At 38.1% G+C, this 20705-nt stretch overlaps 2 protein-coding genes across 20 annotated transcripts in view; one reads left to right on the forward strand and one right to left on the reverse strand.

The window, feature by feature from the left end:
- Cspp1 (centrosome and spindle pole associated protein 1) overlaps nt 1-5666 on the forward strand; it is a 109470-nt gene extending 103804 nt beyond the window's left edge. For all 19 annotated transcript variants that reach the window (XM_013143843.3, XM_063257417.1, XM_013143847.3 and 16 more), the window contains 3 exons: nt 526-635; nt 2640-2778; nt 4845-5666. In XM_013143843.3, coding sequence (XP_012999297.1) covers nt 526-635; nt 2640-2778; nt 4845-5056 — 461 coding nt within the window. In that variant the 3' untranslated portion in view covers nt 5057-5666. The remainder of the gene's footprint in view (nt 1-525; nt 636-2639; nt 2779-4844) is intronic.
- Nucleotides 5667-6787: 1121 nt separating this feature from the next.
- The window catches only part of Arfgef1 (ADP ribosylation factor guanine nucleotide exchange factor 1), a 127810-nt gene continuing 113892 nt past the window's right edge, over nt 6788-20705 (reverse strand). The window contains exons 34-39 of the mRNA XM_063257412.1: nt 18025-18157; nt 13569-13708; nt 12000-12168; nt 10912-11050; nt 9546-9663; nt 6788-8223 (exon numbers count right to left, since the gene is read on the reverse strand). Coding sequence (XP_063113482.1) covers nt 8059-8223; nt 9546-9663; nt 10912-11050; nt 12000-12168; nt 13569-13708; nt 18025-18157 — 864 coding nt within the window. The 3' untranslated portion in view covers nt 6788-8058. The remainder of the gene's footprint in view (nt 8224-9545; nt 9664-10911; nt 11051-11999; nt 12169-13568; nt 13709-18024; nt 18158-20705) is intronic.

A 20705-nucleotide genomic window follows, 5' to 3' on the forward strand; every position in this document is an offset into this window, starting at 1 on the left:
TATCCAACAAATTTATTCTTTGGTATACACGCCAGAAACAGTTGTGCATAAATGTTTATAGCTTTATTTATAAGTGCCAACCTCTAGCAAGGTTGACTAACTTGTAAATTTGCAGATAAAATGTGATGTGCTCATATGGTGCAGTACTAAGCAGTAAAACACAAAGTGCTAGTGACATGACAGCAATAGAAGACCCTCAAACCCATTATGCTAAGTGAAAGGCACAACAGATTATGAGAGTTCCATTTACATGAAATGTTAGATAAGGTAAATCTGTCAAGCAGGACACAGGAGATAGTGTTGACCTGGAGCTGGGAAATGACTGCCATTGAGTACAGGGGAGCTGGTTAAGGTGATGTAATGCTCTAGATTGTAGTGATTATTCTGCAACTCTTAAATTCACTACGAATCATTGAGCTTTGAACTTACAATGAGTGTATGTTATTGACTGTAAATAACATCTTGGTTTAGCTCTGGGTAAAGTATTTGAAATACGAACAAACTTCTCCTGTGTGACTCATTCAGGTGCTTATGGGGAGACATATCCTGCCATAGAAGATGATGCCCTCCCTCAACCATCGCAGATCCCCTCTGCAAGAGAGCGCAGGAGGAACAAATTGAAAGGACTGGAGTTTGTAAGTGTGAAGTATCATTTTTGCTCCCTTCTCAGTTTAGAAGCGTGAGTGGTCTGGGTTCTGACCCATGCTACATTTGTGTGGTCCAATGAAGAGGACTGTTTTGTTGTGAAATGAAGTAGACATGGTCTACAGAGACTCTCACATCAGTTAGCTCAGTGTTCTTGTAGCTTTTTTAATTCTTCAAGGTCACAGTATTTTCTTATCTCTTGGGGGATAGCTATACGTAAAGCTCTGTAACTGGCACAGAGATTTGTCCTGTTAATTCATTCCCCCAATCTTTGTCTTTTGCCCTATAGAATGTATGGGTCAGAGCACAAGCAGCAGCTGGTAACTATCAGAAAGTCTGTTCTATCCTAATAAGTTCTTATACAGCATGTGTTATATTTGGATCAAGTGACCTACCCTTGGTCACATGAACAAGGCTGAGATTCAAAACCATTTTCTCTTCTGTGTATCTCTGTTTTTTTCTGAATGACAAAAAGATAATTTATGTGGCCTAAGTGTACAAGAAGCTTCTAACAAATAAGAGATGTTGCTTTTAATTAGCATTATGTATGTACAGCTTTACCAGGTAGCAGAAACTTTGTTGCCTTAGGCAACCACTTAATCACTTTGGTCTCAATAATGATTTGCTTTTTAGACATTTTGTATGTATCAGATTGGGCATCACACAGTTGTTTCTGGCTGACTTCATGTTTTTGATGGATCATGTTGTGTGTCATGTGTCAGTACTTGATTTATTGCTCAGCATTCGTTATGTAGAGTTCATAAGCAACTGTTGATTATATGATTTTGACTGCTGCTGTTTAGATTCCACTGGATCTTAGCCAAAAGACTAAGTGATTGCGGTTAGTATTTATATGCAAGTTTTTGCTCTTTTCATTTCTAAGAAAGCACTTAGAATTGTGGTCACACTACATTCAGCAGTTTGAGGAATTGCCCCTTCCTAAAGGAGCTGCACTGTTATACCTTATATTTTTCATATTTTATACTTACAGCAGTGTAAAGATTCCAACTTCTCCATATCCTGGCCAGCATGGGTTACTTACCTCTTTCTGATGATAGCCTTCCTATGAGGGTTAAGGGATGTTAATAGATTTTAAATTGCACTTCCCTAATGATGTTAAAACATTTTCTCATGTGCTACTCTGCCTCTTGTTTATCTTGGAGAAAGGTCTACTCAAATCCTGTGTCCATTTTCACCAGTTTCAAATTGGGTGTTGTCTTTTTATTGAAGTTTTAAAGTTTCTTTATACAATCCTGGCTGTTAGTTGTTACAGATGTATGGTTTGCAGGTATTTTCTCCCATTTAGTAGGTTGTCTTTTTTTTTTTTTCAAAGTGTTCTTTGAAGCATAGAAGTATTACGTTTTGTGACTTAATTTTTTAAAATCACTCGAGCTTTTGATGTCTTTATCTAAGAAATATCATCTAGCCCAGGGTCATCAAGATGTACTTCTGGACTTGGCTTATATTCTTCGCTCTTAAATTTAGGTCTGTGATTTGAATTAATTCTGCAAGTAGTGCAAGGATAGTGGAATCAATCCAAGTTCATTCCTTTGTATGTGGATATGCAGTAATTCCAGTGTTTTGTCAAAAGTCTATTTTTCCCCTTAACTGCATTTTGTTGGTTCCTTATTCCAGAAATGTGAGGATTTCTGGATTCTCCCTTTTCTTCCATTGACTGTATGCCTACTTTCTGCACTGCCACAGTATCTTGATTGCTGTGGCTGAACTCTTAGCCCATGTAGTTTCAATTCTTTTCCTTTTGTGCTGTATAATTTCCAAACTTTTATCACATTTGGCAGCATTTCTGTGTCATCATAAATGCTATACCTTAGCTTGACTGAAAGTCATCGGAGTCTGTAGGGATAAACACAGAAGTCAGCATACAGATGCTTCATTCACTTGTTTTGTTAATCATAAAGCACATTTGAGGGCAAGAACATTTTAATTCACTGATTTGTTGTTTTATGTTAATATTTCTGAAATTTTAACTTCAGGATACCAGTTGTCCTAATATACCACCAGATGGCCTTTCTTTAAGATCTGTCTCCAGTATAAATGTTGATCAGCTTAGAATGAGAAATGAGGAACGTATGCGAAGACTGACTGAACTTCAGAATAAACCTATTAACACAGGTAAATGGTAAAGTTTAATGGACTGTAGCAAATCCTGTAGGAACTCAAACTTGCTCACATTAAGTTTTCACTGATAGCTAGAAGGACTGAGTGTTTTGAAGTCCTTTGAGTTGTATGGCCCAGGACACTGTAAAATCATCTAGCAAAACCAGCTCTCAGGACTAATTTTGCATCGTATTTCTCTCCAACAGGGAGGGTATCTATTTTGGAATGGATTCTAAACAGTTAAAATAAAAATATATTTCATATGCAAATCCTTTTGCATATGAAATATATCCATGCTTTGTCCTTAGCTGGAAAAAAAATGTTCATTAGCATGATGGTATATGGTAGTTACTAAAGTGAGAGATTATCAGAAACTTTTTAAAGACTTTTGAGTTTTTAAACACATGTATTATAATAAATACCAACAAAATTTTTACCTTTTCATTGGTTGATATTTAAGTCAGTCTTTTTATTGAGTGCATTTGGTGACTAGATGGTGAAGAAAGCTTGTCATGGAGCACATGTGTCAGATAGTTTTAGACAACTCCTGAGCTCCTCTGCCCGTTCAGTGACACTCCTTTTTATTGCATACTCACGGGGTAATGAGACAATTTGTCTTACGGTTAGCTTAAATAAATGGTATCCACAGCCTATTATATTACATTGTAGTATATTTCTAATAACAACTTTTAAAATATTTTTAATTTACTTTTAAAACTATAATGCTAATACTGGAAGTTTAATTCTGAACTACTGTGGTAATTTAAAATATTTACACAAAGGCTGATTAAAAAATATAGTGCTTAGCATTTATTGCAGTAACATACCCTCAAGCCTAGTCACCCTTACTTCAAACACAACCATTGTTCTTGCCACTGGCTGAAGTGCCTTTGCTAGGTGTGATTAAAAACATTGTGGCCAGTAACCACCCAATGAAAATGTAGGGTCATAGAAACATTGCAAGTGTCCTCATCTACCGTATTCACTAGACCTGGCAGAGTGTTCAAAGCAAGGGGGAAGAGTATTTTGAGGGAGGTTAATGGCGTTATCTTTTACCACCGTAAATTTTAAAAACTTTATTAATCATACCTCATATATTCTCTAGCTAGTCCAGGTATGATGTGTTCTGATGGTTAGAATTGCACATGGAACACTAGGAAATAAGGTGAACTGAAGGAATATTTTCATACCATATCCTACCTTTATCTAAAAGGTATTCTCTTATTTGTATTGAAAATTGCATTTCTTTTAAAACCAGTAAATTAGTACTTCATGCATGTGTACATTTGAGAAGATATATTAAAAGCATAGAGCATTTTAAGACTAGTCTGCAAGTCTAAACTGTTTTTTTAACACTGTCCTTTCAAACAGGAACTTTTAGGTACAGTGTGGATTGACTGCTCATTAAACTGACTGCAAATACCCCTGTGCTGGGCTAATCCTTCACAGACCAGGAAATGTAATTTTTTTTTTTTTAAAGAAATTGACATCACAGGGTAGGATAAGATTTTCCTATTATACCTAAGGAGAAAAAAGAATACATAAGTTGAATAAATCAAATTCAACTAAGGAGTAAGAAACAAGAGCTATTCTTATGGACTAGACACAGCCTACTTGGAGTATTAGAGCAGTTGTAAAAGTTATCTCATCCCAACTGGTGCTTTCCCCAAATGACGTTCAGTTTCTAGACTGAATTAGTAGTAGTATAGGTTGGTAGTATCCCTTGGACCTGACTAAATTTTGATTCTTAGCCATTAAATCTCTCGAGGTAACAATTAAAAGAAAGACTGCTTGTGCTTCTGTGGTCAGGGTCTCAGAGTCTCCTCAGACTGACACGCCTGAATTCCCCTAGGTGCCAGTGCCATAGGGTACCTTTGCTCCCTCCCCCTGGCCTGGTCCTTTTCTCGCCCTGCTTTCCTGCCTATAAAGGAGGTGGGATCTGAACAAAACAAACAGTGGAGAACATGATACTGTGAGTGATGCATAGCTGTAGTGATGTGGGCTACAGGTAAACTGTGTACCACCTGCCACCCATGTGCCATCTGTGCCAACCTGAGTCATGCATCTCTTGTCTCTTGTAGATGATGAAAGTTCACTGGTTGACCCTGATGACATCATGAAACATGTGGGTGATGATGGATCAAACTCTGTAGCAACTGAGCCGTGGCTCCGCCCTGGTACCTCAGAAAGCCTGAAACACTTCATGGCTGAACAGCTCAACCAGGAGCAGCAGCAGGCTCCTGGAAAGCCAGGCACCTTTACTTGGCAGGGCCTGTCTACTGCCCATGGTTAAGAGAAAGCTGTACTGGACCCAGTAGTGCCTTTATGGTGAAAGGAATGTTAAATCTGTGCCATTAATATATTCTACTTTGGGCCCCTACCTGAAATTATGGTCCTTCTCTGTATAAAGTGTATTTTTCCATGATGATGATATATATATAGTATACATGAGGCCATGATTATTGATTTATATAATTGTATAGAATTATTTTTGCACAGTTTTGCCATGTATTAGGATGGTAATAACCTATACCATATGTGCATTAAATTCTGCTTGTCATTAAGATAAGATGAATAAAATGTGTCTTAACAATGTTCTAAAACCAGAATTATCTTTATTATTTGCACATTTGCCATGGTTATTTTTGTTTCAAAGAATTTACATCTGTTGTAGCTGTGACAATTCCAATTGTTATTAAATGGGCTATTTTCATGTCATTTCTAGGTACTGATTTAGTAGAAATGGAGGGAGCTACAATTAATTTATTCCTGTGAACCATACACTAAATGTTTTATCTTTCAGTCTCTTTCATTTTTATGCTGATAGACAATTATGTCAACTTACCAATTTATATGATTTAACGACTTCCTGACAAATAAATTATTTTTATTACCAATGTCAATTTCTTTTACCTGGAATTAAGGTTTCTTGAAGCTGAAGTAGGAACACCTGTGGGTAAATGATTTCGAGACTGAAATCTGCTCCATCATGGACCTTTTGATAAATGTGTCAGCTTTTCTAGTTATCAAGCACTTTCTAAATAAGGAAAGATGAATTCAAATTCTGGAAAATAATTCTTAATGGGTTAGTCTCTCCAGAGAATACACAACAGCTGAGAACACTCAGACCCTGCTTCTCTGACATCTTCACAGATGAAGACAAGGTCAGACAAGGTCAGAATTTGCCCCAACTGTGTAATTTTTGATATTTCAAGTTTTGGCTACAGGTATATTTTATATTCAATTTTCTAATCTTAACCATTATTTGCTTAAAGACTTTTCTACAGTTACTGCCTGCAAGAACAAGTCTATTTCCCCTAAGGAGTCTTGGCATTGTTGCATTAAATAATAAACTGCCGGGGGCATGAAGCACTTAAACTGGAAGATCAGGATGGCTCCCAGCTAGTAAGGCAGGTAACTCTTAGCATTAGCATCCACCTAGCTTTCAACAGAACTGTCACATAGTGATTAATACACACAGGTAACACGCTGTTCAATACCTTGCTAGAAAGTTACAGAAGATAGGAAAGCAAAGATCATGTTTCCTGCTTTTTTAACACAACCTTCTTAAATTACACCTGATATTCCATTTTTTAAGTTATGTACCACCTAACTTGAACTAACTACTAGGATACACAGTATCACAATGCAAACTGCCCCCAAGAGAATGTCATCTTTTTCTTTCTGCTTTTAAATAACATATGACCTTATTCTGATTCCTAAATGGAGTTGTGGATTTTTCTCAGTGGTACAAGCATTTCTCTGGTAAGTGCGAGGTCGTGAGTTTGATTCCCAAACTTTGATTACCCCCCACAAAGACAAAGAAAAAAAAGGATACAAATAATTTTGTCTTTCCTGTGATTAAGAAAGAAAGGCATGAGGTGAAATGCCAGAAACAAAGAGTCAGATTCTTGCTTCATAGTTCTGGCTGCAAACTGCCCTTTATCGTCTTTTAATTAAAAAAAAATCAAAAAGAATCAATGAAACATGGGGCTGTGGGCCACATAAGGTTTGATTGCATTGATGAAGTAATTCAAAAACTTTATTGACCTATAACCTGATTAGAATATGCCAGATGAGAATCAATATTGTACAGAAAGTTGTACAGAATTTTTTACATAGAAAACTTTACATCTGTACCATATACATTTTATCCATCTGAAAAAATTTTCTACATCCACTGGTAATACGGAATGCTTGACAATCTTGTCTTTTAACCATCAGAGCACAGTTCACAGTATGAATACATTTCCAGTAACCCTAACGTCCCCAAGCCATGCCAGATTTGTTATTTTAATATATTCAACAATAAATTCTGTACATACAGTAAAATCTACATCAAGCCCCGCCACCCAAAAGGAAAGAAAGTGACAGCAACCTAGATTCGTTTGCAGTGATTCAAGTTTCGGTCCATGAAAAGATCATTCTATTTTCATGGCTCATCTTTAAAAGCCCTAAGTATATTACAGGTAGTTATTGTCAGTAGGGATATTTTCTTTTTTTTTTTTTTTCTGCCCCATGTGTTGATCTTTAAAAGTGTCAGCCACAACAGCTGCTGGGCATGTCAGACCCTCAAAATTCCAACCCCTCAAAAAGAGCAAAACTAAAAGTCCCCACCAAATAAAGACAGAAAGTTCAACCAAAATGTTTAGTGCATTTGACAAAATATTATGGGTGTTTAGCAAGTGGGTAAGAAAGTAAAGAAAATAAAACAGTGCAGGAAAAACTAATGTTTAAGATTTTTATATTACAGGCCTGCATTTCTGTACATTTTTCACAGAAGGATGATTACCAGTATCTCAGATAAGCCTGAGTGTGCAAAAATTTCCAGAAGAATACCATAGTTGCTAAATATCTTTTTCCGTGAACAATAATTTCTTCCCTACCCCACCCCCAAATTATAAACATTTTATCCTTCAAAATACAGCTCTCCTGAGTTGTACTTCTTACAGAAGTTCAATCTTTACATCTATAGTTCTTTGGGTAAGTTTCACTCCCACACCTGCCAAAAATATATGGGTTGTCCCTGTCCCCAGAGGACAGGGAGGACTCATAAGCACGAGCTGACACAGTTTAAACAGGCTTTCTGCTCAACATGAGCCCAACTAGATACACAGAATCCACCAGATTATTGAAAGGGACTGGAGAGTTCAAGCTTGAGTTTTAGTCATCTTTACCAGTAACTTTCAGATACTGCCTTAAGAGAAGTAGTTTTTCAGGACAGAAACCTCAGCTCCAGGGTTCTTTTAAAGAGCAAAAAGATGTAAACATCAACAGAAAGATGCTGAATTCTCATCACTGCTTGTTTATTCCAAGTTCCTGTTCACATGGTTGTGATATCTGGAAAACCACTCCAATTCGCAGAAAAAATCTTCTGAGGACAGCGCGAAGTTCAGGAATCAAGTCAAATTGCATAATTTCACATAAGAGAGGGTAGTAGAATGATGCATGAGCTTTAAACTGGGGGGGCGGAAATGAATTTCTCCATTAGTAGTGCTTACATGCAAACCAAGGAACCTAAAACTTCCTTAGGAGTCAGCACTTGGGGGCGCACACAAACCACAGAAGATAGAGGTTGGCAGGGCCTGCGTCAGGCAGTGACTGCCTGGGTTACAAAACCAAAAGACAGAAGAATTGTGAGACCTGAATGGAAACCCACTTTATGTATCTATCACTGTTTTGAAAAACATTTTCCATTATGTATCTTTGAGGAACTTGTAATTCAGCATTGTTCTTGGATAATAAGCAAAAGTAAAGCACCTGAACAGGAACTACAATTTTGTAAGGGTCATTGGAATTGTGTGTTTTAATACATTAAGTTTTAGGGAAAAATACTACCTAATACTGCAATATAAAACATAAAAACATTCTCCAAGCAAAAGTATACATATCCCATTTTTAAAGTTCAATTTATATACAGTACTTGGACTGCATCTTTGCTGTCATTACATCAGCTCTAAATACTACAAGTGGTATTTCCTCTCCTGCTCTTCTGTACTCCACTGGATACAGGGAAGCTGTATGATACGCTGCAGCAAGAAAGTAACCGGTAAAACACCCTGAGGTTTGGAGTTTTTCTGTTCTGCCTGGACCATCAGTCAGGTAGAAATGCAACTGGACACAGGCATGTGACTTGGCATGAACACACAACAGCACCTAATGACTCCTGCTTCTACAGGGTCCCATACACCACTAGCCTAAAGTTTCAATTTTAAACTTATTTGGAGGCTACAGCAAGGCAAAATGTCTTGTATATAACATGTAAGTTACTGTACATTTTTGGGTTAAATGTGTATTTTTGAAAACCTTAAATATGAATTTACATATACAGTTATGTAGTAGCATTTTTATCTTTATTTTTGCTAGCTTAAAATTTTTAAGCAAGTTCATAGCCTTTTCACTAGACGTTATGGTCACATGGAGTCACTGCCAAATGATGGCCATAGCTTGGAACACAAGCCCAGCAACCAGATATGGCCTTAAGATGGGAGCAGAGAGAAAGCCCATGGGGTGGCTGTGCAGCTGTTTTGAAAATGGGCAATTTCAATGTCTCCAGAAACAGATTAAGAATTTTGAAATTAGGGGAATCTAAAAGCTTGCCAAAGTTTCCCAGGGGATTCAGATTCCTCCCCCACTGAATCCTGCTATAGAATCACTGATCAGAGGGAGCAATCCGAGGACACATGTGGTCCTCACAGCCAGTGGGATCCCTAACTCTGCCTCACAGTTCTTATGACGGATGGGTGACAAGTTCAGAGCTAGCTAGGAAGTCTCACACTTACCCTATTGTCACTGATCTTTAGAACTTTAGTTAGAAACAACAGCAGTAAGTTAGTCCAGGCTTCCCGATGACTTTCTGATGTTAGAGTAAGGAAGTAACTCAGTGCTTCACTGCAGACACTGCAAAAGAAATGGTTTGCTTTTATGTTATTTGTGAACCTGCTGGTCTGTGTGCTCACTGAGAAAAACATACATAGCAGGAATATTAACTATTAATGACCTTGCAAGACTCTCATCTGTTTGTATTAAGTGGAATGTCAACGTTAACATATATGTGTTTTTCAAATTAAAAAACTGAAACATTAAATTAAAGCTATTGTATTGTCTCAGGAAATCCACATTTTCTTTCTTTTCTGTTTCAGTGAGTGTAAAGCCCAGAGTGATAGTACAGCACAAGCCTGGTGTCAAGAAACCTGGGCTATATCTAAGGTGGTCTTCCTTTCATTGATTGTAGGTTCAGGCCCTTTTCGATCTCAACAGTCTTGTCAATAAGATGGAAGGATGGAGACTAGGTGATTACTCTAAAATGTATTTAACTGGTTTTTAAAACGTGTTTAAATAAAGGCAGGTGACAATATTCTTTCTATATGACATGTTTCATTCTTACCATGAGTCTAAATTTTAGTTGTCATGAAGTAAAATTGAATGAATGAATGAAAATACCAATAGAACCTTCCCCAAATATTTTTTTTAAATTAAATACAGGAAGGCAGGTGGATGGGCACTTAGTTTTATAAGTAACCATTCTTTAAAAACTGGCTCTCTTACAGGATTAGAAACATCAAAACAAAACAAAACCCTAACAAAACAACAAAAAACCAAAAAACCCCCAAACCTATCACTGCTTAAAAATTTCTAAGTTTAATAGGGAAAACTGCTGGGCATGGTAGTGCATGCCTATAATCCCAGTATTCTGGAAGGCTGAGATAGGAGGATCATCAATTCAATCCCAGCCTGAGTACCTTAGACTCTGTTTCAAAAATGTCTAGAGATGCAGCTCAGTGTGAAGGCCCTGAGTTCAATTCCCACTACCAAAAATAAAACACAATTTAAAAAAAAAACCACCTTTTCCCCTGGCCTTGGATGCTAGACTGATCTGCTTGTGTTACTCACTGTACTGAGCACATTCGCTTTGTTCAGACCTGGTGGTGCCCCAGTTACTCTGAAAGCTCAGGAGGATCACCGCATCACTTGAGGGAGGAATCGGAGGTCAGTCTGGGCAATATAGCACGATGACCTGCCTCAGATTGGTGAAGTAGGTAGGGGCTTCCAGGAGCCACAGGCTTGGTCACCCACATGGTCCTGCCATTATCCCTTTCCTGCTCTGTACTACGCAGCTGCATGGATCAAAGGCAGAATCAGTCTTACTTTAGAAGCCTCTGCTGGACCTCATCCCAGGCACCAATCCGACTTTCATCCATGTACATCCGGAAGAGAATGCGCAGTCCACACGCCAGGCTGCTGGTTTCCTGCTTCAGGAGGTTGGGCTTGGACTTGCCCTTGAAGCCTGCAGGAGGGGCAAGTTTCCAGGATTAGACTGATGAAGCATCTTAAATGAAGGTAAAAGCCTGTTGGCAGCCACATTTTGTGTGTGTTCAGCCACTCGTGCTGGTTGGCCACAGATCTAAGCTGTCCCATGCCACAGCAGCATGTGTCTTTTTGTATCCATGATACAAAATAACTTGAGGCTGGGAAAATTCTTTCAAGAGAATGGCAAGGAAGCCCTGTACCTATGCCAGGGCTTTCAGATGAAAGGTGGTGGAGGACACTGTGAGACTGCCCAAAGTGTGAAGGGTACAGTGCCTGTGGAAACAAGGGTCCCAGTCACCTTTAGAGTCTCAGGTGGCTGGTGCCAGCAGGGTGAAGTAAAGGGAGAAAGTACAATCTGTCCCACAAGTTAGGTTGTGAAAGGACAAAGCCATTTTAGATTAAAATAAGCAGACATAAAAGAGCACTCAAATGCAGAATTTCTGCCATATTCTGTTGCCCCTCGTTTTCTGAGGCTTTTGTGCACCAAATAACTGATGCTTAAAAAAAGAAGTCAATTTATATAGAGCTTATTTTTAAATTTGCTAACTAGTTTTTAAAACAAATATACTTTGTCATCTCAGTACATTCACTTCTATTCTGAGGGATACTGCTAAGTATACAAAAGTCATTCAAATAGCATGTCAAATTTCCTGTGTAGGAAAGCATCACATACATTTTTTTGCCAAACAGTATGAATAGGCTGGGTAAACAGGAAAGAACCACAGTCAAAGCAAGTCAACAGATGAACTAAATAAGGGAGAACTGAATCCATCAAAGTTATTTGGCTTATTGGTCAAAAAAGCTGGATATTAGATTACATTACCATGAACAGACCCGAAGTGCACAATCAATGCATTCTGATAAATACACGTATCTGTAGCACAACCTTTCACAGCAAACAGTATGAGGTGTCCGGAACAGCCTACCTGCTTTCCACAGAGCAGTCCTCTGTTCATTGTTGGAATTAAATGCTTTTGCAAATCTATGTGATTCTAACAAACAATCCAGTAGTTTAAAAAGCTGTTGTGATGTTAGAAAGCGGTACATTCCTTGGTCTTGAGTATCAACTCTAACATCGAAATCCACTGCATCTCTCTGGAAAACAGAACACACAACTTTAGTGAATTTATTAACCAACCCTCCCTCCACACACCAGTTTTACAAGCAAGCCACAGACAATCTGCTGTAGCTTAACAAAAAGTAGGGAAGGTGCTACATATTCTGGTCATCAAGTGCCCCTCCTACAGCCCCATGCACTTTCCTGAAGCCCTGACTGAAATCTGTGTGTCCCCCAGACCTGAGGTGAGTGTCCACCCACACCCTGTGTCCCAGGCCTGGAGGTCGTCCTCTTTTCAACTGGTCTGGAGTTTCTGGACCATTTAATTATTTCCTTGCATGACCCCTCATCTCCTCCTTTCAGTAACTGGCTGGCAGAACTCTGCCTACTCTAACTATGGAAAAAAAGATGGAAGAAAGCGAAGGTCTTCTCTTTAAACTCAGTGCACTTGGGCTCCCAGCACTCCTCTATTGCTTCTCTGTGTTTCCTGATGCCTATGGCTAGTTCATGCATTAAATTCTCAACCTGAAAGATTCTTCCCAGCTTCACATGATGGATGACTTTTCATCTCCATCAGAAGCCAGAAGAGATTTTCCAAAAAATTGTACCCATAAATGTACTGAACTTCCTCTATCAGGATCCCCATACCCTGTGCCTTCTCTCTCTACCAAGTGGACTGCTTGGGTGATGAGCTCAGACAATCTCCATTTTGCATCAGATTATAACCCTAGTTATTTAGAAATACTGTCCTAGGAGTGCCCCTGGCTACCCTCCTCACACTGTTTTTTCCTCTACTGGAAAAAACTCTCACTAGTGAACCTGTTGTCATGCTGCGAATTTGGAAAACAAAACAAAGCAAACCTCTCTTACGACCCCTTGCTGTCCTCCAGTTATCATCTCCATTTTTCTGTATCTCTTTAAAGCAAACTCTTACGACAGATTAACAAATTTACTATCTCCAATTCCTTACCTATAGCCATTACAGCTCTACTTTGGCCTTTAAGATTAAAATTAAACATAACTGTGTCAAAGTTACCAGGTCTTCCAAATTATTGGACAATTCTCATATTCTGTTGGAAAATTCTCATATTAAGCATGTAATATGCTTAAACTACCCAGGTGCATATGATCAATCCTTAAGACGTTCTCCTGATCTGACTTTCAGGGCAACATCTTGCTCCTCCTCATGCACCACTATTTCTCACTCCATCTTCACCAGCTGCCTTGTGACCAGGAGCTGTGTGTCGGGTGGCCACAGGGGCTCCGGCCTCGGCAGTCCTCTTTTCTGTAGTGATACTTCCCATCTCAAGAAATAATCTAGTCTCACAGCTCAAAGTAACATCTAAGTGATGAAGCTCTCCACATGGAATCTCTAGCCTGACCTCTGCTTTATAGTAAACTCTACTCACACAGAACAGCAGTCCTCCCATCTTCCTACCTGGGCTGCAGCTAAGTTTTCTGCATCTTCCTTCTTACTTGTGGCTGGGAAGAACACAATGTTGTCGATGGTCTGGATGAGTTCCAGCTGCACAACACATTTAATCAACAGGGCAGCAAACAATTTTTGTTCTGGAAATTCTGTGAGGAAACCCCCCCAATGCACATGCAAACAAAACATTATTTTGAATCCTTTATAATTTCCATGATATTACAATGCTATGGTAACATTAATATGAATGAAGATAATCTGCACATAGCACACTGAGAAGAACATATGCTTTTGTACATAGGCAACATTTGCTAAAATTTAAATCAATATTTAGGAAAGTGTTTAAATGCCCTACATAATTTAGAATAGTGAATATGTAAAAGTTGGTTCTACTACCAATTTTTAAGTAAGATTCAGGTTATTCTTAAAGTAAAGATAATGAATAAAAAACTAAAACTTAAATAGTATTTGATGTAAACTGAAGTTTGAGTTTGAAAATATTACAAAACCTGTACCAGTGATGGTGATTCTTTCAGAGCTTTCAATGATACAAAGCTTGTTGCGGCCTACATGCCACAGGTTTGCCACCACTGACCTATACCATAAGAATACTACAGGAACGAAATCTACATGGAGCAAATATGGCTGTCAACAGTGAAGGATTTATCAAACTGTGCAATACTGTGGTTTTGACTCAGGATAGTTTTTATTTGGATCTAGATTACTCATTATAACTAAAATTCTCTCTTATTTTCAGATGGATTGAATAGCACAGATGTCGTAAAAAGTTATGTTAAACACATTCCTGTAAAAGTGATAAAAGTGCTTCCCATTCTGCCTTCCTCCCCTCAGCTGTAACGGATACCTTCCTCAGCCTGAATAATTGTGCTCAAAAGGCAGTTCTGCCAGCCCACTTGCCTGGAAGGTCAACATCACAGGCGAATGTCCTGTTTAACTGATAGGCCAATTAAGATTATTAAAGTAGACCTGGCTACTGAGCTGCTGTGAGTGCTTGGCAGCGAAGACACGTGGTGTTAGTAGTGGTGTAGGGGCCCACATCTAGACTGCACCCAGAGATCATGGGCTCTGAAGGGCAGGTTTCTAGAGCAGGCAGCTGCCTGAGAGAAGCTGCCTGCTGGTCAGCCTTGAGACAATGGCTCCAGGCTGGAGGACCTATACTTGGCCAGTTTCTTTCTACTAGAAAAGGCATCTCATTACAAATGTCCTTTTCTAGACCAACTTATGGAAGTTAAATTTATTCTGAGGTCACCCTAACGTCTGTGCTCTTGATAATTTTCAGGATGTGATTCTATTTAACATTTGATTCTTACTGTTGAATCTCAAGTACAAATAAACATAAAAAGACCCACAAGTTCCACAGCTGTCTTTTCTTCAAATGTCTTCTCTATCCTTCTTTACTACATTCACAGCTGACATGGTGGATTCACTCACTCTTTCCAAGTCACAGAAACACCTTGACTTCTGGGACCAGCATCTTGACTCCACAAGGAACTTAGCACTACACAGACGTCTAAAGAAATGTCATTTTATTAGTCCCAACGTGAGCACCTCGCAAGTGTAAAGAGAACTTTCATCAGCATCCACCACTCTAAGTGACTGAGCGTGGCAGATGCAGCCCTATGAATGGACCAGGAAGCTGTGCCTCTCACACTTCCTGGTGCCCTTTAAGAACTGCTAGTGACCTTAACTACAATCTGACTGGCAAAGACCAACTGTTTGGAAGACAAAATACATCTGGCCAAATTTTATTCATGAAAAAGCTTGATGATGCCAAAGTTTTATTAAGGCAATCAGTTCCCCGGGTCACCACAGATGGAGTGAAATTCAATTACGTGAGACAGTGTGCACTTAATCAAGATGAGACAAAGCACTGGTGTTTTCTCAGTGTGCAGAAAGAGCCAGACAGGTGGTCTTTAGATGAGTGAAGTACTCAGGGCTATGGTGTTGTTCTCTTCTCTAAAGAGAAGAGAGTCAGATGGCTGCTCACCTCTTCACCAGAGAAGATAACCAAAGCCAAGGGCTGGCGGAACACAGTGGCCCTTAGTTCTTCCTCCAGCACCATCTACTCTGAGTCAACAAACCCAGAACAAACCTTACCTAAAACACTTCAAGGGTAGCAAGAGTGGGATGTCTGGCATAAGCATAACAATCTAAGCCTTTGGCTCCAGGTGGCAGGGGAATAGCACTCTTGTTCCATGAAAAGATATATTTCCCAGTAAGCTAGGTGAAAAATTTCTCATGTATGGTGATCTAATCACACAAAGCTAAGTATATTTATTTAGTTCAGTCTTGGGGCTAAAGGACAAAAATGTCACACTTCTGTCCTCATAGCATTTTCTAGTACAGACTAAGCTGCAAAGGATTCCTCTATGAGCCACTCTGTTCTCTAGAGAACAAGAATGAAAAAAGGGAAATGGGCCATGCACAACACCTATCTCCCCATTAAGGAGCTAGCAACGTAAGCAACTGAAGCTAGAGGCAGTTTCAAAGTGGGACACCAAAGCCTGTCTTTTCTCAACCACAACTTTAGGACTCAGGATTAATAAAAGATCCCCTGAAAATAAATCCAATCAAAATGGATCAATGATCTAAATATAAGAGCTAAAAAAATAAAATTCTTAGGAGACAACACTGAGGAAAACCTTCATGGCAATGAATTCTTAGTTGATGCCAGAAGCACGACTAACAAAAGGTAGTTGTATTGCATCAAAATTAAAAACTTTTGTGCACTGGTGGATAAAAGGAGAATGGGAGAAAATAAATGGGAGAATGGGAGAAAATAAATATTTGCAAATGATAAGGTACACACAGTATGTGAAAATTCAACAAAAAGACAAACCCAGTTAAAAATGGGCAAAGGACATATATAGAAATTTCTCCAAAATACAGATACAAATGATCAACAAACACATCAAATTATGCTTAACATCACTAATTACTAGGGAAATGCAAATAAAAACTACTATGAGGTACCCCTTCATGTCTACTAGGAAGATTATCATTTCAAAAATAAAAAAGGTATTGGAAAAGATTTACAAAAAATCATAACTGTTAGTAAAAATGTAGAATGATGTTTGATGGCTTCTCACAAAACTGAGCACAGAATTATCATATAACCTAGTAATTCCATTCCTAGGTACATTTGCAAAATAACTGAAAATGGGTTACTCAAACAGCAATTCTTATATGTAAGTTCATGGCAGCACTAATCAAGATAACCGAAGTGGGACAAACTAAGTGTCCATCCGTGGACAAGGCACACAAACAAAATATGGCATATATATACATATAAGGAAATAAATTACTGATCCATAACTGCAATGAAGTGAATTTTTTTTTTTTTTTGGTTCTGGGAATCAAACTCAGGACCCTGTGCTTGCCAGGCAGGCGCTTGTGCCACTGAGCTGTATTCCTGACCAAAGTGAATATTAAAAACATTATGCTAGGTGAAAGTGGCCAGGCACAAAAGTTCATACTGTATGACTACATTTGTATAAAATATACAGAACAGCCTATTCATAAACACAGAAAGCAAAATGGTGGGTGCCACAGGTTGGGGAAAAGAAGAAAGTGGAGTGGCTGGCTACAACATGGTTTTAAGACTGACAAAATGTGTCGCAGTCAGGTGTAGTGGTGCATGCATGTAATCCCAGCATTGGGAGGCTGAGACAGGAACATTTCAGTAAATTCGAGACCAGTGTGGACTACACAGCTTAAGAGCAGCCTGAATTACACAATGAGACTCTGTTTCAATAAAAAACCCTAAAGAAAAAAAACAGGTGTTGGAATTAAGAGCTGGTTAATGTACAAATACTCTGCATATACTAAGTGCTATCCAACAAATTCACTTCAAAATAGTGTTCTCTGAACTTAACTGCAATTTTTAGAGCATTTAAAACCATCCTGTTCTCTTCCATAGAAGTGATAATTTTTTGTAGGTGTCATTTTCCTTAAGCTAATGAAACTGAACCAATTAAAAAAAAAAAAAAAAAGTGAAGAGACTCCCCTTTTTTGGAAACAAACAAATGTGAGAACTGAAGGTGGCAGCCTTGTGGCAAGGCTTGCTCTTTCAAGCTAGTAGTTCCCACCCAGACAGCAAGAGTCCTTGACCACATTCCTTGCAGATGGGGAGAAGAAGGCAACTGGGCCCTGAATCAGGAAACAGAAACCAGGGCTGACATGGAAAGGCACAGAAAAGGAATGCCTATGGGGTCAGCACAAACGGCCAAGTGAATCACGGAAAAGGCTAACACTGCAGGAGTTAGAGCACATCACCTTTTATGAGAGCACATTCTCTCTCAGGAGTCCAAGTTGGGGCAGAAAGAGTAAAGAAATGACTGTACTACTGATTAAAGCATATTCATGTTAACAATAAAAGTAAACCCCCAAATGCTATTCCTTATCTACATAAAATATACAATTTTTATTTATAGAAACAACTCACTTGCAGTAGATTTAAGCTTGCTGACTTCTTCATTCACAGTAGAGACAGAAGCCAATGGTGCTTGTTGTCTATTATCTGCAGATCTGGGTTGAAAAGAATCATGTATATCTACAGATTTCTGAGATATTGTATCCTAATAAAATAAAAAAAATTTATTGTTACAATTCATTTTAAACATATTGAAAGGATGAAAACATTTTCTATTACTGTTTTCAAAAATTATATCCTTATGAAAATGACATACAATGATTATAAAAATGATAATTATTTCAAATTACCTAAACACAGGTAAAAGCTGATCGTTGTTAAAAGTTTCCTTTTGACTCTCAAGGGGCTACAGCCTTATAAAACAGCAGTAAAGTGCTAAGCTGTACTGCCCAGAAAAACTGATCAGAAATACCCACAGGTAATACAAAAAACCTAGACAGAATACACATTTGTCAGGGCTGATGAGAACTCTCAAGAGCTTTGTATAGGCTGAGTCCAAAAGAGCTATACAAGAACATTTTAGAGAAGGTTCTTCCTGTCACACAAGAAAGCAGGAGTCACTAGGCCAGTGTGAGGCTAACTGATTAGGTATGCAGTGCTATAAAGGAGAAGGAGACAATGGGGCCCACACATCCACATGAGAATTGAAGAGTTCAGCATTACTAAAAAGCAGAACCTTGGGAAAACAGTTCATCTCTTGAGTTGATCTGAAAACACAAGACTCTCCTTCCAGATTAAGAATTAAACGCAGTAGCACATTGTGAGACAGGAAGTGGGAGCTGACACTACTTCTACTACTCTGGCTTTATTGTGTGATTATAACACAGGGTGCTAAAGAAAAGACCCAATTCTGTTTCAGGAGGAACATTCAGGTTCTGTTATACTGACTGAGCCCACACTGAAGTACATTTCCCTGGGTTCATGAAAGAAAGATAGGGCTGTGTTCAGAGAAATAGTGACAATCAAACTGATCTTTTAACTGAGATCTTAAGTTTACATTCATTCATTTCCAGTTTTGGATAAAACCATGTAACATACCTGGTTCAAAAAACTGTTGGACCAAATATAAAAACATTTTAAAATAACAAAGTACTGTACAAATCTAAAGCCATAGTTTGGTTAACACAGAAGAGGCTCTGAATAAATCCTGTGTGGCTCCAATATGTATTTGACCATGACAGTTTAAAATATACTTTTAAAATCAGGTGTCGTGGCACACACCCAGCAATTAGGAGGCTGAAGCAAGAGGATCACTGAGTTCAAGGCTAGCCTGAACTGTACAGTGAAACCCGAACACAAAAAGACACACTCTTTCCCTCTCTCTGTGTATGTATATGTGTGTATATACATACACACACATACATATATGCACACTTTTTAAATAAAAATTTGCATGTAAGAATGCTCATGCAGAAACTTTAACAAATGATAATCTGTTAGGGCATGTGTATTATTTCAAAGTAAGTATAAAAAGTATTGATTTTTTAAAAAATTAAGTTTATTGCTACATTTTAGGTATTAAAGATTGCACTGATTACAGGCATTTTGTACTTGTACATGGTACAACTTGATTCTTTTCTTTTTCCCCTTTCTTCTATCTTTCTTTAACCTCTTTTCCCCTCCCTATTTACAAGTTTTGTTTCCATTTTTCCTTCTTTTTTGGTCATTTTCTTCATGTTGCTTCCTTCCTTCATTCCTTTTTTTCCCCTTCCCCTCTTCTGAGTTCCTCTTCTCATGTAGACATCTTCCTATTTTACAATATCTCTTATACATTTTGATCCTCACTTACACTTCCAATTTCTCACCATAAAAACAATGCAGTATATACTGTGTGCCAATTTATTTCACTTAAGAGTATGGCCTCGACATGCATCCATTTAGCAAGAATGTCTCAAGCTTATCCTTCACTGTGGCTGAGTAGTACTCCATTGTATAAAAACACCTATCCTCTTTATCCATTCATCAGCTGATGGGCATCTGGGATGTTTTTAAGATTTAGCAATAGACAGGGGTATGCATATATTGCTGTAGCATGATGCTTTTTGAGGAAAGACACTAAGTAAGAAGAAAAGTAGCTGGGTCTCTAATAATGTCATTCTCTTGAATGGTTTTATAGTGTCTTGATATGTTTGGTGCTACAGTACACAAAGTTATACTCAAAGATTTCAAGGAAAGAGACACTATGGTAACTATTTTTATGTCAGGATATCTTGGGGTAAAACACTATTTTGCTTAAATGGTTATGTTTTGACCTGCGCTCTTCTGTTGTTATAACCTCCTTTATCTCAATCCCCCTTTTCTTTAAATTATTTTTTTTTCTTTTTATCTTTTGAATTAAGGGAAAAATAAATAAAAAATAGCAGGATACATTATAGTAACCTACTTTGATTTCCTATTAACTTGATTTGAAATCTTGTATTGCCCTCACCATCTTGTTTTGACTGATTTTCCCCTATTCTGCTTTGCTTGATAGTACCAAGTTTGAAAGTATAGGCAAAACCGTGAAGACAGTAAGAATCATTATGACGCCCATTCCAGTTGATTATTATTTTCTTTTAAAGTCCTGTAATGTCTCCAATGCTTTGGTTTTATTCTTTACAGTTTTGTTCAATTTTATTATAACTGACAACTTTTCTTAAAATAGCAAGAGGCAGTATGATAACCATTGTTGATCACCTTATATTTTGTTTTAA

Source organism: Cavia porcellus, unplaced genomic scaffold (genome assembly GCF_034190915.1).
Source record: "Cavia porcellus strain 051 isolate PalLab524CR breed Dunkin Hartley unplaced genomic scaffold, mCavPor4.1 scaffold_10, whole genome shotgun sequence".
Taxonomy (NCBI): Eukaryota; Metazoa; Chordata; class Mammalia; order Rodentia; family Caviidae; genus Cavia; species Cavia porcellus.